This window comes from Typopeltis vanoorti, chromosome 11, assembly GCF_054136105.1.
Source record: "Typopeltis vanoorti isolate ZY-2024b chromosome 11, IOZ_Tvanoo_1.0, whole genome shotgun sequence".
Lineage (NCBI taxonomy): Eukaryota > Metazoa > Arthropoda > Arachnida > Uropygi > Thelyphonidae > Typopeltis > Typopeltis vanoorti.
The window spans coordinates 21,516,418-21,535,130 of NC_143559.1; the positions used below are offsets into that span (position 1 = coordinate 21,516,418).

General features: G+C 38.2%; 1 protein-coding gene across 1 annotated transcript in view; it reads right to left on the reverse strand.

Annotated features, from left to right (window-relative positions):
• LOC150101361 (phospholipid-transporting ATPase ABCA3-like) overlaps positions 1–18,713 on the reverse strand; it is a 646,575-nt gene that overhangs the window by 323,491 nt on the left and 304,371 nt on the right. Inside the window, exon 12 of the mRNA XM_090400940.1 lies at positions 15,724–15,879. Coding sequence (XP_090257066.1) covers positions 15,724–15,879 — 156 coding nt within the window. The remainder of the gene's footprint in view (positions 1–15,723; positions 15,880–18,713) is intronic.

Sequence of the window (18,713 nt, forward strand, 5' to 3'; positions counted from 1 at the left end):
ATCTCTGATAGAGAGCCTCCATAGCTCAGTCAGTATAGAAGAAGCCTTTTGGGTGGAAAGATCTAGATGGGCTAGCATTTATTTAGAGTTGATTCCTTGAATGATATTAATCAAAAGAATTTTATACTAACTAAATTGGCTAGTTAATATAAAGTACTGAACAAAAAATCATGTACTAGTGATTAGAAATTAGTTGACAAAATTGTATTCTGTATTGACTTAAACCAGAAACAAACATGATGATACAGCATGATTAAATAAGGCCTCCTTTCTGTTTTTGCCAGGTAAAAAGTGAAAAGTAAGTTACTGGAGCAAATATAATGTTAGAAGAATTGAGGATAGGCACAATTAGCATAAGGAGTATCAATGGATAAGAAGTTGAACTGGCAGAAGAAAGAGAGCAGTACCATATATGTAATTTGGTCCGAAAGACCTGGGTTTGATTACCATCAGTGATGCGAGGAACCTTTATCTGGTCTATTTCGACAAAAGGATTAGCCGGTCTCATACAGAGGTAGAGGGTTTTTTCACCCAGAAACTCTGGTTTTTCGTCCCTCGGAACAGCCAAATGGATCCCGTAAACACACATGGATTACAGTCATGAATAAGCCCCACATTCCAGCCATATGCAGGTCCTGAGCCCAGATAAAATTGGCGGGGTTGGGAAAAGCAAGAATAAACTACCCTGTAAAAATCTCACTAGGAACACTTTGTGGGCAATGACTAAAAGTCACCTATGGTCAGAAATGAATGAAAGGGAAAAACCACATTTAGTATCTTTGATAGGATACTGTTATTGGCCAGGGAATGTAGAGAATACTGATTGTGAAATGCTTAGACAAATTGGTTGGGCATGTAAAAATAAGGTGATAGTGATGGGAGACTTTAACTACAAGAATATAGAATTGCAGGAGATAGTTATGGAAGCAATGAGAGTGAGTGTGTTGAATTTCTGAGAGATAAATATCTTAAGCAGCATGTGACTGAGTAAGTAGAGGCTTTAATGTTTTAATGAGGCTTTAATGATAACTTCAAACGATGCGTGTTCAAAACTGATAAAGTGATCGTGAGGTATTTGTTTGAAAAGTTGTGAACAGAAATCTTTCTTTGAGGCTTACACAGTGATCAGAATACATTTTGGAAAATTATGGAGACAACTACCATGTTTGAGTAAAAGTTTAGTTTAATATAAACCAAAATCCACACTCAACGTTTCGACCTTTATATCAAGGTCATCTTCTGGAGCATATATACTATATATACAAAGAAATAAGCTGCACTACAATCTACATAGTTTGCTAAAGTTACTGACCTACCGTTACAACAATTATTGGCCTGACCTCTGGTGAAAAAAAAAAAAAAACTTACTACATCAACGCTAGAGTCCTATTATTATTATTATTATTATTATTATCTATTGATTGTAACAGTACATTGGGCTGAGGAGCAACAAGTCCATATATAAATATTAACAACATGATTATATATATAAATTCCAACCAGTAAGTATGGAATGGTTTTCAATACTAGCTGAAGGTTTCCTGGAGTCCTGAAGTATGCTAGATACTAAATATTAAGTAGGCTGAATAAGTGCCATCCAGATTCTTGGAATTTTCATGCCACCATTATTGTTGATATTTGGGTGGTTTATCATTAAAAAAGAATCTAGATTACAGTAAAACCATAGCCATCCCAAACATTAAAAGGTTGTCAGAAAAAATCAACAGAATTCTACATCATTATAATCTCAATGCCACTTTTAAACCACCTACAAAACTTGTTCAACTCCTCCATGGATCCTCTCCTCCCATTAGCACATCCTGGAGTCTATTGCATCCACTGCACCTGTAACTTACCATACATTGGTGAAACTGGATGTACAATCTCTATACATAAGAAAGAACACATAAGACACATTAAATATAATGATTTTGGTGAAGCAGGCCTCTCAGATCATGCTCTCAACACCTTACACCAAATTGACTGGAAAAGTACTCACTCTTTATACCATACAAAAACCTAGTATGAAAGAAAATTTAAGGAAGCCTGCGAAATTCTGATAAACCACCCAAATATCAACAATAATGGTGGCATGAAAATTCCAAGAATCTGAATGGCACATATTCAGCCTACTTAATATTTAGTATCTAGCACACTTCAGGACTCTAGGCAACCTTCAGCTAGTATTGATTATATATATATACAGGGTGTTCGGGATAAATTTGACAGTTTCGTAAGGAAAAAGAAAATCTTCTTTGTATCTATTAAATTTAATGAATTGACAAAAAAACATTACAGGCAGAGTTAATTACAATACTATCAACAAGATTTACTCAAAATAACCACCATTAGCATCGATCACAGCTTCAATTCTGCTTCGGAACCTCGAACAAGCTGATGCTACAGTCTCCCTGGGAAGGGCCGCAAAAACTGTTTTAATTTTATCCATTAACTGGGCTTTTGTATTACTGGAAGTGCGATTGGTGTCTTTTTCAACTGCGCCCCATACAAAATAATCCATGGGGTTAAGGTCTGGGGAGTTTGGAGGCCAAACATTTGGACTGGTGAAGTCGTAGAAATTTTCAGACAACCATTTTTGACTTTTCCCAGAGGTGTGGCAAGGGGCCGAATCCTGCTGCCATACATACGGCTTACCATTGGCTACCCTTGTTATCCAGGGCTTGACTACAGTTAGCAACTCCACGAACAAAGCCCGAATTCCAATGCCAGGGTTCTTCAACACCTGTTCCTGCAGATTTGCGAGGAATTCTGCTGTACGAACGCAATCAGATCGTCTGCTAGGGATCTTTCTTCTTGCTACATCCTCGTAGTCACCATTGCAAGTCTCTAGTTCATGCCTGATTGTTTTTACTGTATTCAGGGAGCATTGGGCAGCAGTCGTAATATCCTTATTTTGATGGCGGGCACGAATCATCATGATACAAGTTATTCTCTTCCATGATTCAGGTGGGTTCCAGCTATCCATCCTTTCTGACATCTTGTATATGAATGAAGAAGGGTCCAAACTTTTAAATGAAGAGAAGTGTGTGTTAATACATGTAACTTACGGAAAAATATAATTAATTATAAATATGTCAAATTTATCCCGAACACCCTGTATCTTCCAACCATTCCATACTAACTGGTTGGAATTTATATAGATAATCATGTTGTTAATATATATATATATATATGTGATAATCGGCTTTTACTCGGTTGTTGTGATACATTTTAAAAATAGATTTGATGACTAAAAAACCGAGATTATTATATTATTATTATTATTATTATTGTTCCAGGAAACTCCAAGGAGTCGACAGACTCATCGGGGGAGGCCCTAACATCATGTCTGGAACAACTATTCAACATTCACACAGTATCTATCATACCTTGCCTTGAACTCATTCACGGTCGTAGCACCCACAACAGACTCTGGAAGCTTATTCCACTCATTTACCACTCTCCAAGTAAAGAACCTAGCTCTAACACCCTTGTCAACCACGCTCTTGCCCAGCTTCCATGCATGGCCCCTAGTCCTCCCACCACCAGTCATATTTTCAAAATATCTTCTGGATCAATCTTATAAAAACCCTTCAGTAATTTGAATGTCTCAATATTATCACCCCTCCTTCGCCTATCGTCCAATTTCTGCAACCCACAAATCTTCAACCTATTCTCATAAGGTTCATTCCACAGACCTGCTATCATCTTGGTCACTCGTCTCTGGACCCTCTCCACTTCCTCCCCATCACGAAGAAACCCTGGTGCCCATAGCTGGGCACAGAAGTCCAGATGGGGTCTTATCAAGGCTCGATACAGAGAAACAACAACTTGTTCGTCTCTGCATGTTAAAGTATTTTTCAGAAGCCAAGTAATTTGGTGAGCTGTTTTAGTTACTTTTGCAATGTGCCCCCTAAACTTCAACTCCCTATCCACCAACACTCCCAAATTCCTGGCCTCATCAATCTCCTGGAGTATGATTCCACCAATGCGATATACTGCTGCTATTCTTTTCACCCCAAAGTGCATAACCTTACACTTTGCAACATTAAATTGACATCCATTTTTCCTAGCCCAGTACTCCAAACTATCCAAATCATCCTGTAAAATTTTGACATCTTGTGCACTCACAATTGCTCTACCCAACTTTGCATCATCAGCAAACAAGTGAACACTTCCTCTCAGATCCTTTCCAATATCATTGATGAACAAATTGAAAAGCAGTGGTCTCCAAGAACAGAGCCCTGTGGCACTCCACTAGTCACAAGACGTCTTTTAGACTCCACTCCTGAATAAACCACTCTTTGATATCTCTCCTTCAACCACCCTCTTATCCATCTCACCAACCCTATATCTATACCCATCTGCTCCAGTTTACTGATTAGGGTTCCATGTGGTATCCTATCAAAGGCCTTGGCAAGGTCCAGTAGTATCACTGTAAACCCATTACCCCTATCCAGTTCAGCCGTCACTGTGTTATAAAACGTGAGCAAGTTACTGAGGCATGATCTACCCTTCACAAAACCATGTTGTCCCCCCATACAATATCGCATTTTCATCTATCCAATCCTGTATTCTTTTCTTGACTAATTTCTCTAAGACCTTGACAATGATTCCTGATATGCTAATCGGTCGGTAATTTACAACAGCAGTCTTGGAACCACCTTTATGCAGTGGAACTATTTTCCCCTCTTTCCACCCGCTCGGGACTAACCTAGATCGGAGACTCAAATTAAACAAAATGGTCAAGGGTACTGACAATTCTTTAGCTGCTTCTCGTACAACACGAGCTGGTATACCATCCAATCCCACAGATGTATTGACATTGAGGTTATGCAATAGACTACTCACCTCCACTTCATTAACCACAATTCCCGTATAATCTACTGGTTTATTCGTTTCTGCAATGTCACCACCTGGATGATATACTTTTGCAAAGTGCTCACTCAGTAACTCAACTATCTCAACTGATTCAGTTACCTCCCTACCATCAGCATTATTTAAAATCAATCTGCCATGTACATTTTTCCTTTTACTTGCTACATATCTAAAAAACTGTTTAGGATTCTCTTTAGCCTGCATGGCCAATGTTCTTTCGTAATCCTTTTTTGCTTTTCTTACCACACTCGTCACCCTTCTGGCCTGCGCTTTATACCATTCATGTGCCTGCCGGTCACCCTTCTCCTTAAATTCCCTCCATAGTTGTTTCTTTTTTTGCAACTCAAGCTTAATGGTGTTATTCATCCATTTAACCCCTACTTGATTTATTATTCGGACTCTAGGTATACAGTCAGCCATTGCTTCATGCAAGCACTTCTTAACTACCTCCCATGCACTATCAACTTCTAGTCCTTGCAGTTGTACATGCCATGGCACTGAACCAATCAAACTCCTAAGCATGTCATACTTTCCAGCCCGATAATTCCACATGTACCCTGTCTTAATTGAAAATTCTACACCTTTAGCCACCTCCCAAGTTAAGACCCTATGATCACTCTCACCGATTGGTGGCAATGTGGTCATATTTGTTACAGCCAAATCCTCAGAGGTAATTACTAGGTCAAGCACTCTCTGACCCCTAGTATTTTCCATTACATGCTGTCGCTGATAGTTATCCTTTAATAACCGCATAAAATCCAGTTCCTTCCTCCCGTGTGTCCTCTCCTCACTCCAATCAATGCGACCATAGTTGAAATCTCCCATAATAATCACCCTCCTTCCACCCATTTCTTCTATTTGCTTGTGCATACTGTCACCACTATCTTTTCCATCACCTGGTCTATAGCAGCACCCAATTGTATATTTAGTTCTGCTAGCCACAATCTCACACCAAATGGCCTCAAATGTGCTCTTTTCTCTATCCTGCAATTCAACTTCTATTCTCCTTGGCTGGAGCTCATCAGCTATCATCAACAATACTCCTCCCCCCATTTTATGCTCTCTGTCATTCCTGAACACACTATACCCATCACATTCAATCCCACTAGTTATATCATCTACAGTCAGCCATGTTTCACTAATACCTATAACCTGTGGTCTGGAAGTGCCAACCATGGCCAAAAACTCTTCCTTCTTGTTCCTAATACTCCTAGTATTAGTGTACATGAATTTAAGACCCCCATTAGCCCCAACCCTACCTTGATGCCTTATATTAACTATCCCACTCTGGTTTGTTGTCCTTATCTGCTGTGGCATATTATATTCATTCTTACATTCAACTGCCTACATAAGGACTGTATCTCTACTTCCCCCCCCCCTAACAAATCTAGTTTCCCGGAATTTGCACATTCACTACATTCAGCAACACTTTCCCAAGTCTTCTTACACTGTAACCATTCAAATGCAAGCCATCCATCTTATATAGATCCTTTCGCCCATCAAACTCACTCCACACATCCACAAATTCCACACCACTCGTCATACATAACCCACGCATAAAGTCATTCGCAATTATAGCCCTCCTTTTAAACATTTCACTGTCATACCGTGGCAAAAGACTAATCATTCTAACTCTCTCACTCTTTTCTTTTGCTACCTCAAACAATTCATTCAGGTCTTCTATCATTTCCATTTTATCTCCTTTCAAATCATTCGTACCTGCCACAACAATCATTTCTTTCACCCTTTCCTTTTGCTCTCTAATAGACGCAGTTACGTCCTTTATGGTCGCACCAGGTTGGTACGATTTTGTCAAATCCTCTACTAACACACCTCGTACGAGTCTCCATACAGCACTCTATCCTTCATTTTGTTCATGTTCACATTCATACGTCTATTTTTCCTGTCATACCTTTTATTATTGGTTGGTTCATTCAGTCGACTTTTGTTCATGCACTCTAGCTGCTGTTTTGCTCTTTCTATCGCACTATTCAACAACGCGATCTCACTCAATGCATCTATCTCATCTTTTTTGTTCTCTGAGAAACCATTTATACTATCATTCACACTTTCTACATTCACACTCTCACAATTTTCATGTACAACCTTGCCGTTTCTTGTCATATCCCTATTTCCTTCATTCTGAAGGTTGACAAAAATATCACACTCACGATCCGAAATACACTTCAATTCCTCATTCTCCCTACATTTTCTACACACATTCAATCCTTTATTATCATCTAACCACACTCCGACCGCACTCCGCAAAGCGTACATTTCACAGCTAGTACACTGACTCATTTCTTTTATGCTACCGTTCTTTGATAACGATGGCGAACCTTCATTACTGGCTGCCATTTTCCTTCGCACAGGTGCCATCCTTATTTGCAACGTGTTTTGTCAAATTATACGTTGACACACCAAAAATAGATGCACTAAAATACGCAAGGCAAACAAAACAAAACTACACAATATTAAGTAATTTGTATCGATAACTGAAAATGATACTTATCTTATCTGGAGCTTGCACGAACACTACACATTACGAATTCATCTAGCGGCGACTTCCCGACATAGATTATGTTATAAAACACTTTAGTACACTAACCACGCTAATAAAGCTCCAATAATATACCAAAATTACACACTCAAGTCCATTAAATTGAAACCAAAACACCAATAAATCAACAAAAAACACAAATCTCTCAGGAGCTCTCCGATAGCACGTCCGTTCACCCTTATAACTTATAAAGATTTTAATAAGAATAATACTAGTTTCGGCTTATAACAGCCTTCCTCAGGTATTCTTAAAGGACAAGAATAGTAATAAACATTGAAGTATCAAAACAAACTGGAAATTACAGGTAAAAATCCACACATAATTGATACATAAAAAAACGTATTTTTTCAAGTTGTTCTAACAGGCGTGCCATTGCTTATTGCAAGTGTGCATGCAGGCTCACGTGAACGCCAATATTGAATAACTGCAGCATGGCTATCTAGGATGTTATAACTCAAATTGTTGTTTAAGTGGACAGGGTTCAGCAGTATTTCCCTTGATTCTACAATTTTCCTCCCAAAGTCATCATCACAGCGAAAGATATTTTTTGATCTATCCCAGCAAACGGAGTGGCTTTGTTGATCATCATTAGGATTATTTGAAAAAGGAACATGGCTGGATAACGCAGTTGCATGAGATCTTTTGTAAGAGATGTCTCTCTTATGCTCTTCTATACCAAAGGGCCAAGTGCTGCGGACGTGTTTTGAAGAGCTCCTGATTCAGATAAGTTTTTACTAGGAATAATTAAGTATATATGCATAATTGTTTGAGTAAGAGCGGCTGTAAACGTTGTACGCTACCGGTATTATTAGTGCGGGTTTTTTCCCTTGTCTAAACTAAATTACGAAATCGTTATTATTAGACCTAGTAACCGGCAGAGAGAAAAAAAAAAAAAAAAAAATGGCGGCGGCATTGTCATTCCATGATTTGAATGTAGATTTCAGTCGTTAAGTGTGAGGTCTGTTATATGTATTCCTTCGATTACATAAATGATTTGTGGATGTTTAGTGCGGATGGAAGAAGGGTGTATGCGAAGTGTGACCTGAACGAAGAACTAATGAATACGAATATGAAATTGATGACAGAAAGTTCTAGTACCGAATGTGTCGCGATTGCACGTTCGAAAGAAAAGGATGGTGAGAAAGAGAAGCGAAAAAATGTTAAAAAATCAGGAAAAAAGAAAAAGAGCGATTTGACAACCGTAACGGATGTTAAAAGGGACGAAAGTGAGGTGGAAAGAAACGAAATTGAGAGAACGATGAAAGTAGAACTTGCGTAATGCAGAAATCGCAAGTAAAAAAAATCGAAAGAATAAAAGATGGCAAAAGTTCGACGCATGTTGGACCGAAAGTACTGAAACAAAGAAAGATGAATGAGAGTGAAAGTGAGAAGAATGATAGTGAAAGTTGGACGTATGTTGGACCGAAAGTACGGAAACAAAGAAGGATGAATGAGAGGGAATGTGAGAAGAGGGGGTCGAGAGTTAGAAAGTTAGAAAGATTGTATTAATTGGTACAAATGATTTGAGAGAGAACAAAGAGCATGTCAAAATGAATGTCAAGAGACTGCTTGGAAAGATAAAAGAGAATAGTGTGACAGGAAGGGTGGTCAGTGTGTAGCCTAGGTATGATTGTGGTGAAATGAGGCTGAGAGCAAGGATTATGAATGGTATTCTGGCTGAAATGTGTGAGGAGATGGGAGTACAGTTTATTAATGTATGGAATGAGTTTGAGGGACGAAGTGAGCTGTATGGGAGCGATGGACTGCATTTGAGTGGTTATGGTGTGAGTCGCTTGGAGAGACTGCTGCTGGAAGGTAGAGAAGTGAATAGAGAAAATGAATCAGATCGAGAGGGGAGTGATGTGGAAGAGCAGGAGAGTAAGACAGGAGAGACTGAAGAAGTGGAAATGAATGGAGAGGTGAGTGGTATGAGTATAGAAAATGAGAGAATGGGTGTGCAAGAGAAGCAGGGAAATGGGGAGGCCCAGGGTGGACAGGAATACACAGCGTGAGAAAGGTGGATGCTCCAAGAGGAGGTGAGAGCATATGTAGGCAGGAAAGTAATGGGATGACCAGGGATCAAGAGGAAACAGATGTTGTTGCAAAGGGTTCTAAAATGAAGAGGCAGAAAGAGAAATGGCCCCAGTCCAGCATGGAGAGAGCACATCGAGTGAATGATATCAGTGGAACTAGCTGTAGATCCAGAAATGAGTTGTTGTGTTTGTATACCAATGCTAGAAGCATAAGAAACAAGGCAGATGAAATGGTTGCACTAATTGTGTCGGTGTACCCAGAGATTGCTGGAATAAGTGAGACATGGTTAGATGAGGACGACATCCTGACAGGAATAGAGATGGAAAGGTATGATGTGTTTCGTGAGGATAGAAGGGATAAAAAGGGAGGGGGAGTGCTATTGATGATAGAGAAAGAGTTATGTCCATACAAGGTAGAGATGCAAGAGGGAAATAGGGCCAGTGGTTTTGAGGCAGTATGGTTTGAGATAGAGGTGAATAGAATCAAATACTTGGTGGGATGTTGTTATAGACCTGGTAATGTGGATGGTGGTGATAGTGAAATGTATAGTCAAATAAGCCAAGCAAATATGAAAAGGGTGATCATTATGGGTGATTTTAATTATGGCAATATAGACTGGAATGAAGAGATAGCGACTGGAAGTAAAGAAAATGAGTTTCTTGAGTTTTTGAGGGATAACTACCTCAGACAGTATGTAACAGAGGGCACACGAGGATTAAGGGTCTTGGATTTGGTCATCTCATCGGAGGATGTAATTATAAATGAGGTGTCAAATCATCCACCAATTGGTGAAAGTGACCATAAGGTGATTACCTGGGTGGTTGCCAGCAGTGCAAGGACCCCTGTGAAAAAAGGGTATATGTGGAACTACAAGGGGGGGGGGTGATTATGAAGAGCTCAGGAGACAGCTTGCAGATGTAGCATGGAATGAGGAGTTAGCTGGAAAAGAGATCAATGCAGCTTGGGGGATTTTCAAAAACTATTTAGTAGATGCAATGTCTAAATGTATACCACGGGTGAGAAGGTTAAATAAGGTAATTGTGAGATGGATGAATAAAGAGATTAAGCATCCAATACAGAAAAAAAAGGCATTGTGGAGACAGCATAAGAGAAGTGGAAGTAACCAATTTCATGAGGTCTACAAAGACCAGGCAAGGAGGGTGACTTGGTTGGTGAGAGTAGCTAAAGAGAGGTATGAACAGCAGTTAGCTAATGAAGCTAAAAAGAATCCTAGGGAGTTCTTTCGATATGTAGCCAGCAAAAGAAAGAATGATTATGGAAGGATGACATTGATTGGAAGAAATGGTATAAAGACAGCTGTTGCAGAATGTGTTGTGGAGATACTTAATGAGCAATTCATAAAGATCTTTCAATCTTGTGAATGTGACTTCATGGAGAGATTAAGAGCAGTTGATGATGGGGAGGAGAGACTGACTGTAAGTGAGCAAGAGGTGTTTGGGGAGTTGAGTAAACTAGATGTAAATAAGGCTGTGGGACTTGATAATATATCACCACGTATTCTGAAGGAGTGTGCCAGAGAGTTGACACCTGCCTTGACATACAAGTTCCTAAAGAGTGGAAGGAGGGCAAGATTGTGCCACTTCATAAACGAGGTGATCGAACTCAAGCATCAAACTATAGGCCTATCTGTGTGTCAGGTGTTGTGGTTAAGTTGTTGGAGAAGCTTGTGAGAACTAGGATCCAGAGTTGGGTTGACAACAATGGTATAATCTTTGATGGAGAGCATGGATTTGCTAAAGGGAGGTCATGTTTTAGTAATCTACTTACTTATTACAATAAAGTGACTGCTTCCTTGGACAGAGGAGCAGGATACACAGTAATATACTTGGATTTTACAAAAGCTTTTGATAGAGTACCTCATGATAAGTTGACAGTCAAACTAGAGCAGATGGGGTTGGATATTAGATTAGTGCATTGGATTGGAGACTGGCTATCTGATAGGTATCAACAAGTTGTGTATGGGGGTGCAATATCCAGGAAAAGGAAAGTCACTAGTGGAGTGCCTCAGGGGTCTGATTTTGGGCCATTACTATTTAACTTATATATTAATGATATTGGTGAAGATTTGGATGGAGATATTCAGTTGTTTGCAGATGATGCAAAGTTGGGACGAACCATAAAGAGTGGTGAAGATGTTGTGGCCTTGCAAGAAGACTTGAATAAATTGAGTGATTGGGCAAGCAAATGGGGATGTGAGTTCAATGTTGCAAAATGTAAGGTTTTAAAATTTGAAAAACAAAGATGGGATGCAGAATTTATGTTTGGTGAGAATATATTGTTGGAGGTAGAGGAAATAAGAGATCTGGGGGTGATAGTGCATAAGGATCTAAAATTTAGGGGACACATCGCCAAAATTGTGAAGACAACACAAAGACTTCTGGGAATGATGCGGAGGACACTGACATGTAGAAGTAGGGAGATACTTGTTCCAATGTATAAGGCTTTGATTAGGCCACACTTGGACTATTGTGCCCAGATTTGGTCACCGGGTTTTCAGAAGGATGAAGAGATGTTGGAAAGGGTCCAAAGGCGACTAAGGTAGTGTCTGACCTCTGGAATTTTGAGTATGTGGAAAGATTGAAAAGATGTAATTTGCAGAGTCTCGTGGAGAGAAGGAAGAGGGGAGATATGATAGAGACCTACAAGTTGGTCAGGGGTTGTTATAGGATCAATGGTGGAGAAGTTCTACAGAGAATAGTGGGAGATCAGGGGAGAACCAGAGGTCATCCTTGGAAACTGTATAAGGAGGGTGTGAGTAAGGGAGTGAGAGGCAGGTTTTTTTCATGCAGAGTTGTGAGTGATTGGAATGCCTTGCCTGAGAGCGTGGTGTCTGCAAGTAGTTTGAATGTGTTTAAGACACGGTATGATGAGATGTGTGTGTAAGATAAAAGGACCTCCTAGATGAGTCTTTGACTCCATGAGGTCTTGTTTAATAATAATAATAATAATAATAATAATACGTTGTTCAATAGATTTGTTAGTTTGTCCAAAATAAGGGATATTGCAATCGCACCATAATTTATATACACCTGGATATTTTAGGTTGTGATGAGTAGGTTCTGGATGGCTGATTAGAGAACGGATTTTAGGAAGTGTGGTGAAGAACGTCTTGATATTATATTTTTTTTAAGGACTTTAGCTAATTTTTTAGAGACTGTGCTAATGTATGGAATGGAGATGCTACCTTTGAAATTATTAGTTTCTGTTGTGCACTGCCTGGGAGGGTCCAGAAAAAATTTCTTAATCATTTTTTCAAAGTATCCATTTTGTTTAAAGATAAGAGTGAGGTGATTTATTTCTTTTTGTAGTTCATCTGGTTCATTCAAGAGAGAGCGTGCTCTGTGTTCTAAGGTAGATATAGTTCCAAGTTTTTGTGGTGGAAAATGATGGGAAAGATTATGCAGATATCTATTAGTATGAGTAGGTTTTCTGTACATAGAGATTTTTAAGAAAGATTAAAAATCTCTATGTACAGAAAACCTACTTAAACTACAAAAACATCATTAAATCTATTTAAAAAAAAAAAATTAAAAAAAAAAAAAAAAAATATATATATATATATATATATATATATATATATATATATATAGATGTGTTGCTCCTCAGCCCAATATGATGTTACACCCAATAGATAATAATAATAATAGGACTCTAGCATTGATGTAGTAAGGATTTTTTTTTTTTCACCAGAGGTCAAGCCAATAATTTTTGTAACGGTTGGTCAGTAACTTTAGCAAACCATGTAGATTGTAGTGCAGCTTGTTTCTCTGTATATAGTATATATGCTCCAGAAGATGACCTTGATATAAAGGTCGAAACATTGAGCGTGGATTTTGGTTTAGATTAAACTAAAGTTTTACTGAAACACAGTAGTTGTCTCCATAATTTTCCAAAATGTATGGTGAATAGAAACATTTACTGCCAAAAATGGATATATGTCGAAATATAAAATGCTGAAGTCAGTTAGCATCAGTATATTGGGTAGATGAGCTGAGCAGAAAAGATGTTGACAGTCATGGAAATTCATAAAGCACTAACTGATACAAGCAATGCATAACTGCATACCAAAGGTTGAGTGAGTAAAAAGAGTAGAAGTGAAATTAAACAAGCTGTGTTAGAAAAGAAAGTGCTCTGGAGGAGGTACAAGACAGTTGGTGGTGACTGGATCCATGAAGAGTATAAAGTGCAAGCTAAGAAGGTGATGAACTTTGTAAAGAGAGAAAAGGTACAGTATGAGAGGATATTGGCTGGTCAGGCCAAGGTTCAAGGAAATTTTTCCGATATATAGCAAGCAAGAGAAAGAATAATTATTGCATGTTGACACTAGTGGATACTCATTGGAGCAGAATGACAGGTGCAAAGGATGTAGCGAAATTATTGAATGAGCACTTTATCAGTGTGTATCATATTGGTGTAAATCATGTGCTACAATATATAGAAGAGAAGTAAATATTAGGAGAATTGTAAGTGAAAGAAACAGAAGTGAATCAAATGTTGGTTGGGTTAGATGTGAATAATGGCTGGCCAGGCCAAGGACTCAAGGGAAAATTTTCCACTATATGACAAGCAAGAGAAAGAATAATTATGGCAGGTTGATACTGGTAAATAGTCATAGCAGAGAATAACAGTTGCAAAGAATATAGTGGAATTATTAAACATGCACTTTATCAGTGTATATCATACCAGTGTAAATGATGTGGTGCACTATACACATGGGAGGCAAGTATTAGTAGAATTGGAAGTGAAAGAATCACAGTTGTATCAGGTATTGATTGAGCTAGATGTTAATAACGCTGAGGGAATGGATGACATATCACCACGTATTCTTGGTGTACAACAGTTGGCTATAACTGCAGTTATAGTCAAGGTGTCGGAGAGACTGATTAGGAATAGAATACAGGATTGGGTTGATGGACATAGCTTTCTTTATGATGGTCAAACATGGATTTGTAGAGGCTAGGCCTTGTTTTAGCAATTTACTTGCATTTTATGATAACGTAACGAGTGTGTTAGATAAGGGAGAATCATATACAGTAATATTCTTGGACCTTGCAAAAGTGTTTGATATATTACCATATGGTAGTTGGTGTGCAAGCTGCAGATGATGTGAATAGATAGTATATTGGTTAAATGGATTAGAGATTGGTTCTCTGAACAATACCAGCAGGCTGTGTATGATGGAGCAGTGTCTCAAAAAAAAAGGGAGAGTAACCAGTAGCATGCCTCAGGGTTTTACTCTTCAGCCCCTGCTGTTTAACTTGTAAATGATATATCACGTAGACTGACTGGGGATCCAGTTGCCTGCTGATGATGCAAAGTTAGGGAGAATTATAAATAGCACTGCTGATGTTATTTTCCTTTAGGAAGATTTCAATTGAAATTTACAAAAGTTGTTGCATTTTGTAGTGTAGAAATATAAGGCTGTGTACTATATTGACAGTACCATACTGCAGGAAGAGTGGATGAAATTTGAGACTTGATGGTTGACAGCAGACTGAAGTTTAGGGGCACATCGCAAGTGTTGGAAAGACTGCACACCGTAGTGCTGCTATGACAAGAAATGCTAACATGTAGGGATAAGGAAGTGGTTGTGCCACTGTATAAAGCACTGGTCAGACCACACGTGGACTATTGTGCTCAAATCTAAAAAACGTAGTTTTCAGTGTGATGTGGAGACATTGGAGAGGGTCCAGAGGTGAGTAACTATGACAATATCTGGACTTTGTAATACTGGCTATGGGAAGAGGTTGAAAAAACGTGGATTGCAGCATTTGGTGGATAGGAGAAAAAGAGGTAATATGATAGAGACATTTAAGTTAGTGAGACAATTTTATTGAATTAATCGAGATGGAATTATAAAGAGCAGAAGGTGAGAGAGGAAGAATCATAGTTCATCCCTAGAAATTATGTAAGAATGAGGTGAAGAGGGGTGTGAGGAGTAGATTTTTTAGATGGACAATTGTCAGTGAATGAATGCATTACCAGAATGTGTTGTCAATGCAAAGAGTGTAAAGGATTTTACAGGATTCAGTGTGATAAAAATGTTGTCTGTTGAATGAATTTCCCACTGTGAGTCTGTTGAGTATCTATGGAGGGTGCTATAATAGTAGTAATAATAATTTTACAAAATATGCCTAAAATTACAAAAAAGCAGATGTCTTAATCTTATGGAACTGATTTAATTAAAATCATATTACTTTATATGAATGAGCAAACATACTGCAACTTACCTCAGACCCACCGATGAGGGCAATTCCAATAGATAATTTCCTTTTCATGCCAAGAGATAAATTTCTTGACCATGTATCTCGCTTCTCTGAAAGCTGCAATAATTCCAACATGATGTCTACTTCTTCAATTAAATGATGCCATCTCACTCCCTTAAGCTGAATTAAATGAATAACAGACTTATAGAAAAAAGAAAACCACCATCTTTTCATTTAAAAAGCTGAAAAGATGCTTGAGTGTACACAACAAAAATTAACTTAAGTCAATTTTCATTGGTTAATTCAAACAGAAAATGATGCAAATAAATTGTCTGAACAAAATTATATTATTTGGATCACCAAATAATAAATTTAGCCACATCTGGACCTGGCTCACACTGAAGAGACCTCAATAAAGGTCGAAACTAGTCTGGGTAGTGGCCCTTCACTTAATGCATAACATCATACGTATCCGCAAGGAGATGTGTTTTGCATTATGGGAGATACTGAGATAGGAGTGATGTAAGCTTGCTCTGCTTTTGCCACGAGTTGCCTGGTATTGTACTACTTTACCCCAGTCCTGAAGATACTTTCAGGAGCAAACTTTGTTTGCTCACACTTGGATAAAGGATTAAACTAAATTTGTTATAGTCTAATCAAGTGAAAAATAAACTTTCAACATCCTTCACCAAATAATATTACTATAGTCACTTGGAGCAGCAAAAGCTGTTACTCGTGCATGCTATAAGTATTCTCTAATGTCAGTTTTCATTATTTGATTCTTTTTCTCTGTATAATACGGATATGCTAACCACTAGGCCATCCTGGCTGGCCTATCCGCTCTCCTGCTGAAAAGGCTGCAGGTTCGAATCCTTCAATCGGCATGGATGTTTGTGATTGTCTGTGGAAATACTGGTGGTGCTGGTGATTGGCGGTAGATAGCATTGGTGTAGTTGCGCTCAGTTGGTGGTTTGAGTTGGTGGAGACTGAGTTGTAGAGCAGGTTCCCTCCCTCAATGAGTCTTTGGACTCCCTGGAGGTGTCAAATAATAATAATAAAATCCTTTGTAGTTTTCAAATTTTCAAACCCAATCCCAGGCAGTTGTTAAGAACAATTCAACTTCCAGCACTAACTCTCTGTGAAAGAAAGCAACATATCATTTTCAGCAGAATACACATCAAGATTGAGATGAAGTCCCCATGCATTGGAAACACTGAATTCAGCAATTCCATGTTTAAATTTCCATAGTTGTCACTACTGTTCATGTCGAAATTTCTGTAATGGGAAAACTACGAAGATGATGGTATGTAAATAAATAATTTACTTATTATTTACAGCCAACATGTCACTAGCTTAAGCTAGCATTATTAGAGGCAATTTAACACTCAGTGAAGAGAGAAATTAGAATGACCTCAACAAGAATAGTCATGGGCGTGGAGGGTGACAGTGGCACTCTTTATGGTGATTCCTGCTCGAAACTACAGTGAATCCAACACTGGGGGGGGGGACAAATTCAAGACTGTGAGAAGTAGTATCAGATACATTACAGTCTAGTGTACATAATGTGTAATTTAAAAGATTTAGAGATGGAGAGGAGGGAGTCTAACAGGTGGACATGAAGACATGGCATAGGAAGAGTGGAGGTTGGAAGTAGCAGTGAATGTGTGTATGGAGATGGAGTATATTGCGATGTGGGTGGGAAACTTGAGACTGAGCAGATATATGTGTGGTACGTGGTAATACAGGTGATTGAGGTAATACAGGTGTGGTGAGGAAATCACAGCCAACAAGTGGCTTGGATAGGCTAGTCATAAACTTAAAAATGAACTACCTTTTTGTTTACAAATGCCAGAAGTATCAAAAATAAGGGAGATACAATGGCTTTACTAATTGTGTTTATTCGTCTCAAAATCACTGCAATAAGTGAAACATGGGTGAATGAAGATGATATCCTATGGGAATAGAAATGGATGGATATGGTATATTTTGCAAGGATAGAAAGGACAAGAAGGGAGTGGGAGTACTACTGATGATAGCAGGGCAATTATACCCATACAAGATAGACATGAAAAAGGGATATAGTGGCAATAGTTATGAGGCAGTGTGCTGTAAAATAGAGATTCACAGGAAGACGTATTTAAGTTAAATAGTGGATGTTGCTATAAGCCAGAGAATGTGGAGGGTGATGATGAAGAAATGTATAAACAACTTGGATTAGTGAACAAAGGAAGGGCAAATATTATGGACAATTTTACTTATGGCAGTATAGATTGGAATGAAGAGATAACATTTGTGAATAAGGAAAATTAATTTCTCGAGTTCTTGAGAGTGCTATTTATGGCAGTATGTAAAGAAGGGTATGTGAGGATCAAGAGCTTTAGATCTGATCATTTCATCAGAGGATGTAATTGTGAGTGGGGGTTTCGCACTTTCCTCCAGTTGGTGGGAATGATCATAAAGTGATCACCTGGGTCATGGCTATTCATATGAAGACTTCTGTGAGGAAAGTACATATATGAGAAAGTACAAGGTTGGTGATTATGACAAACTTAGAAGACAGCTTGAAGCTATAGTATGGTATGAAGAGTTGAGCAGTAAAGAAATAAATGCTGCTTGGGAACTGACAAAGAAATACATTACAGCATTAATGTGTGAATTTATTCTGAAAGACAAAACGCTGAATAAGGTAGGTGTAAAATGGAGGAATGAGGAGCTTAAGCATGAAATCTGGAAAAATATAGCTACTTTGGAAGCTATACAATATGAACAATTGTAATAATCATTATGGTATGATAATATCAACAGAAAAATCAAAAACTATGGCCTTTAAAGGACAAGATCCAGCAAGAACTAAAATAGTAATAGATAACAAGATCTTAGAACAGGTGAATTCATTTAACTAACTAGGATGTATGATCACATATGAAAAAGATATAAACATAAAAATTGCAAAATATTTAAAAATAACAGGTGTAATTAACTCTATATTTAAACCAAACCTAGTTAAAAACAAA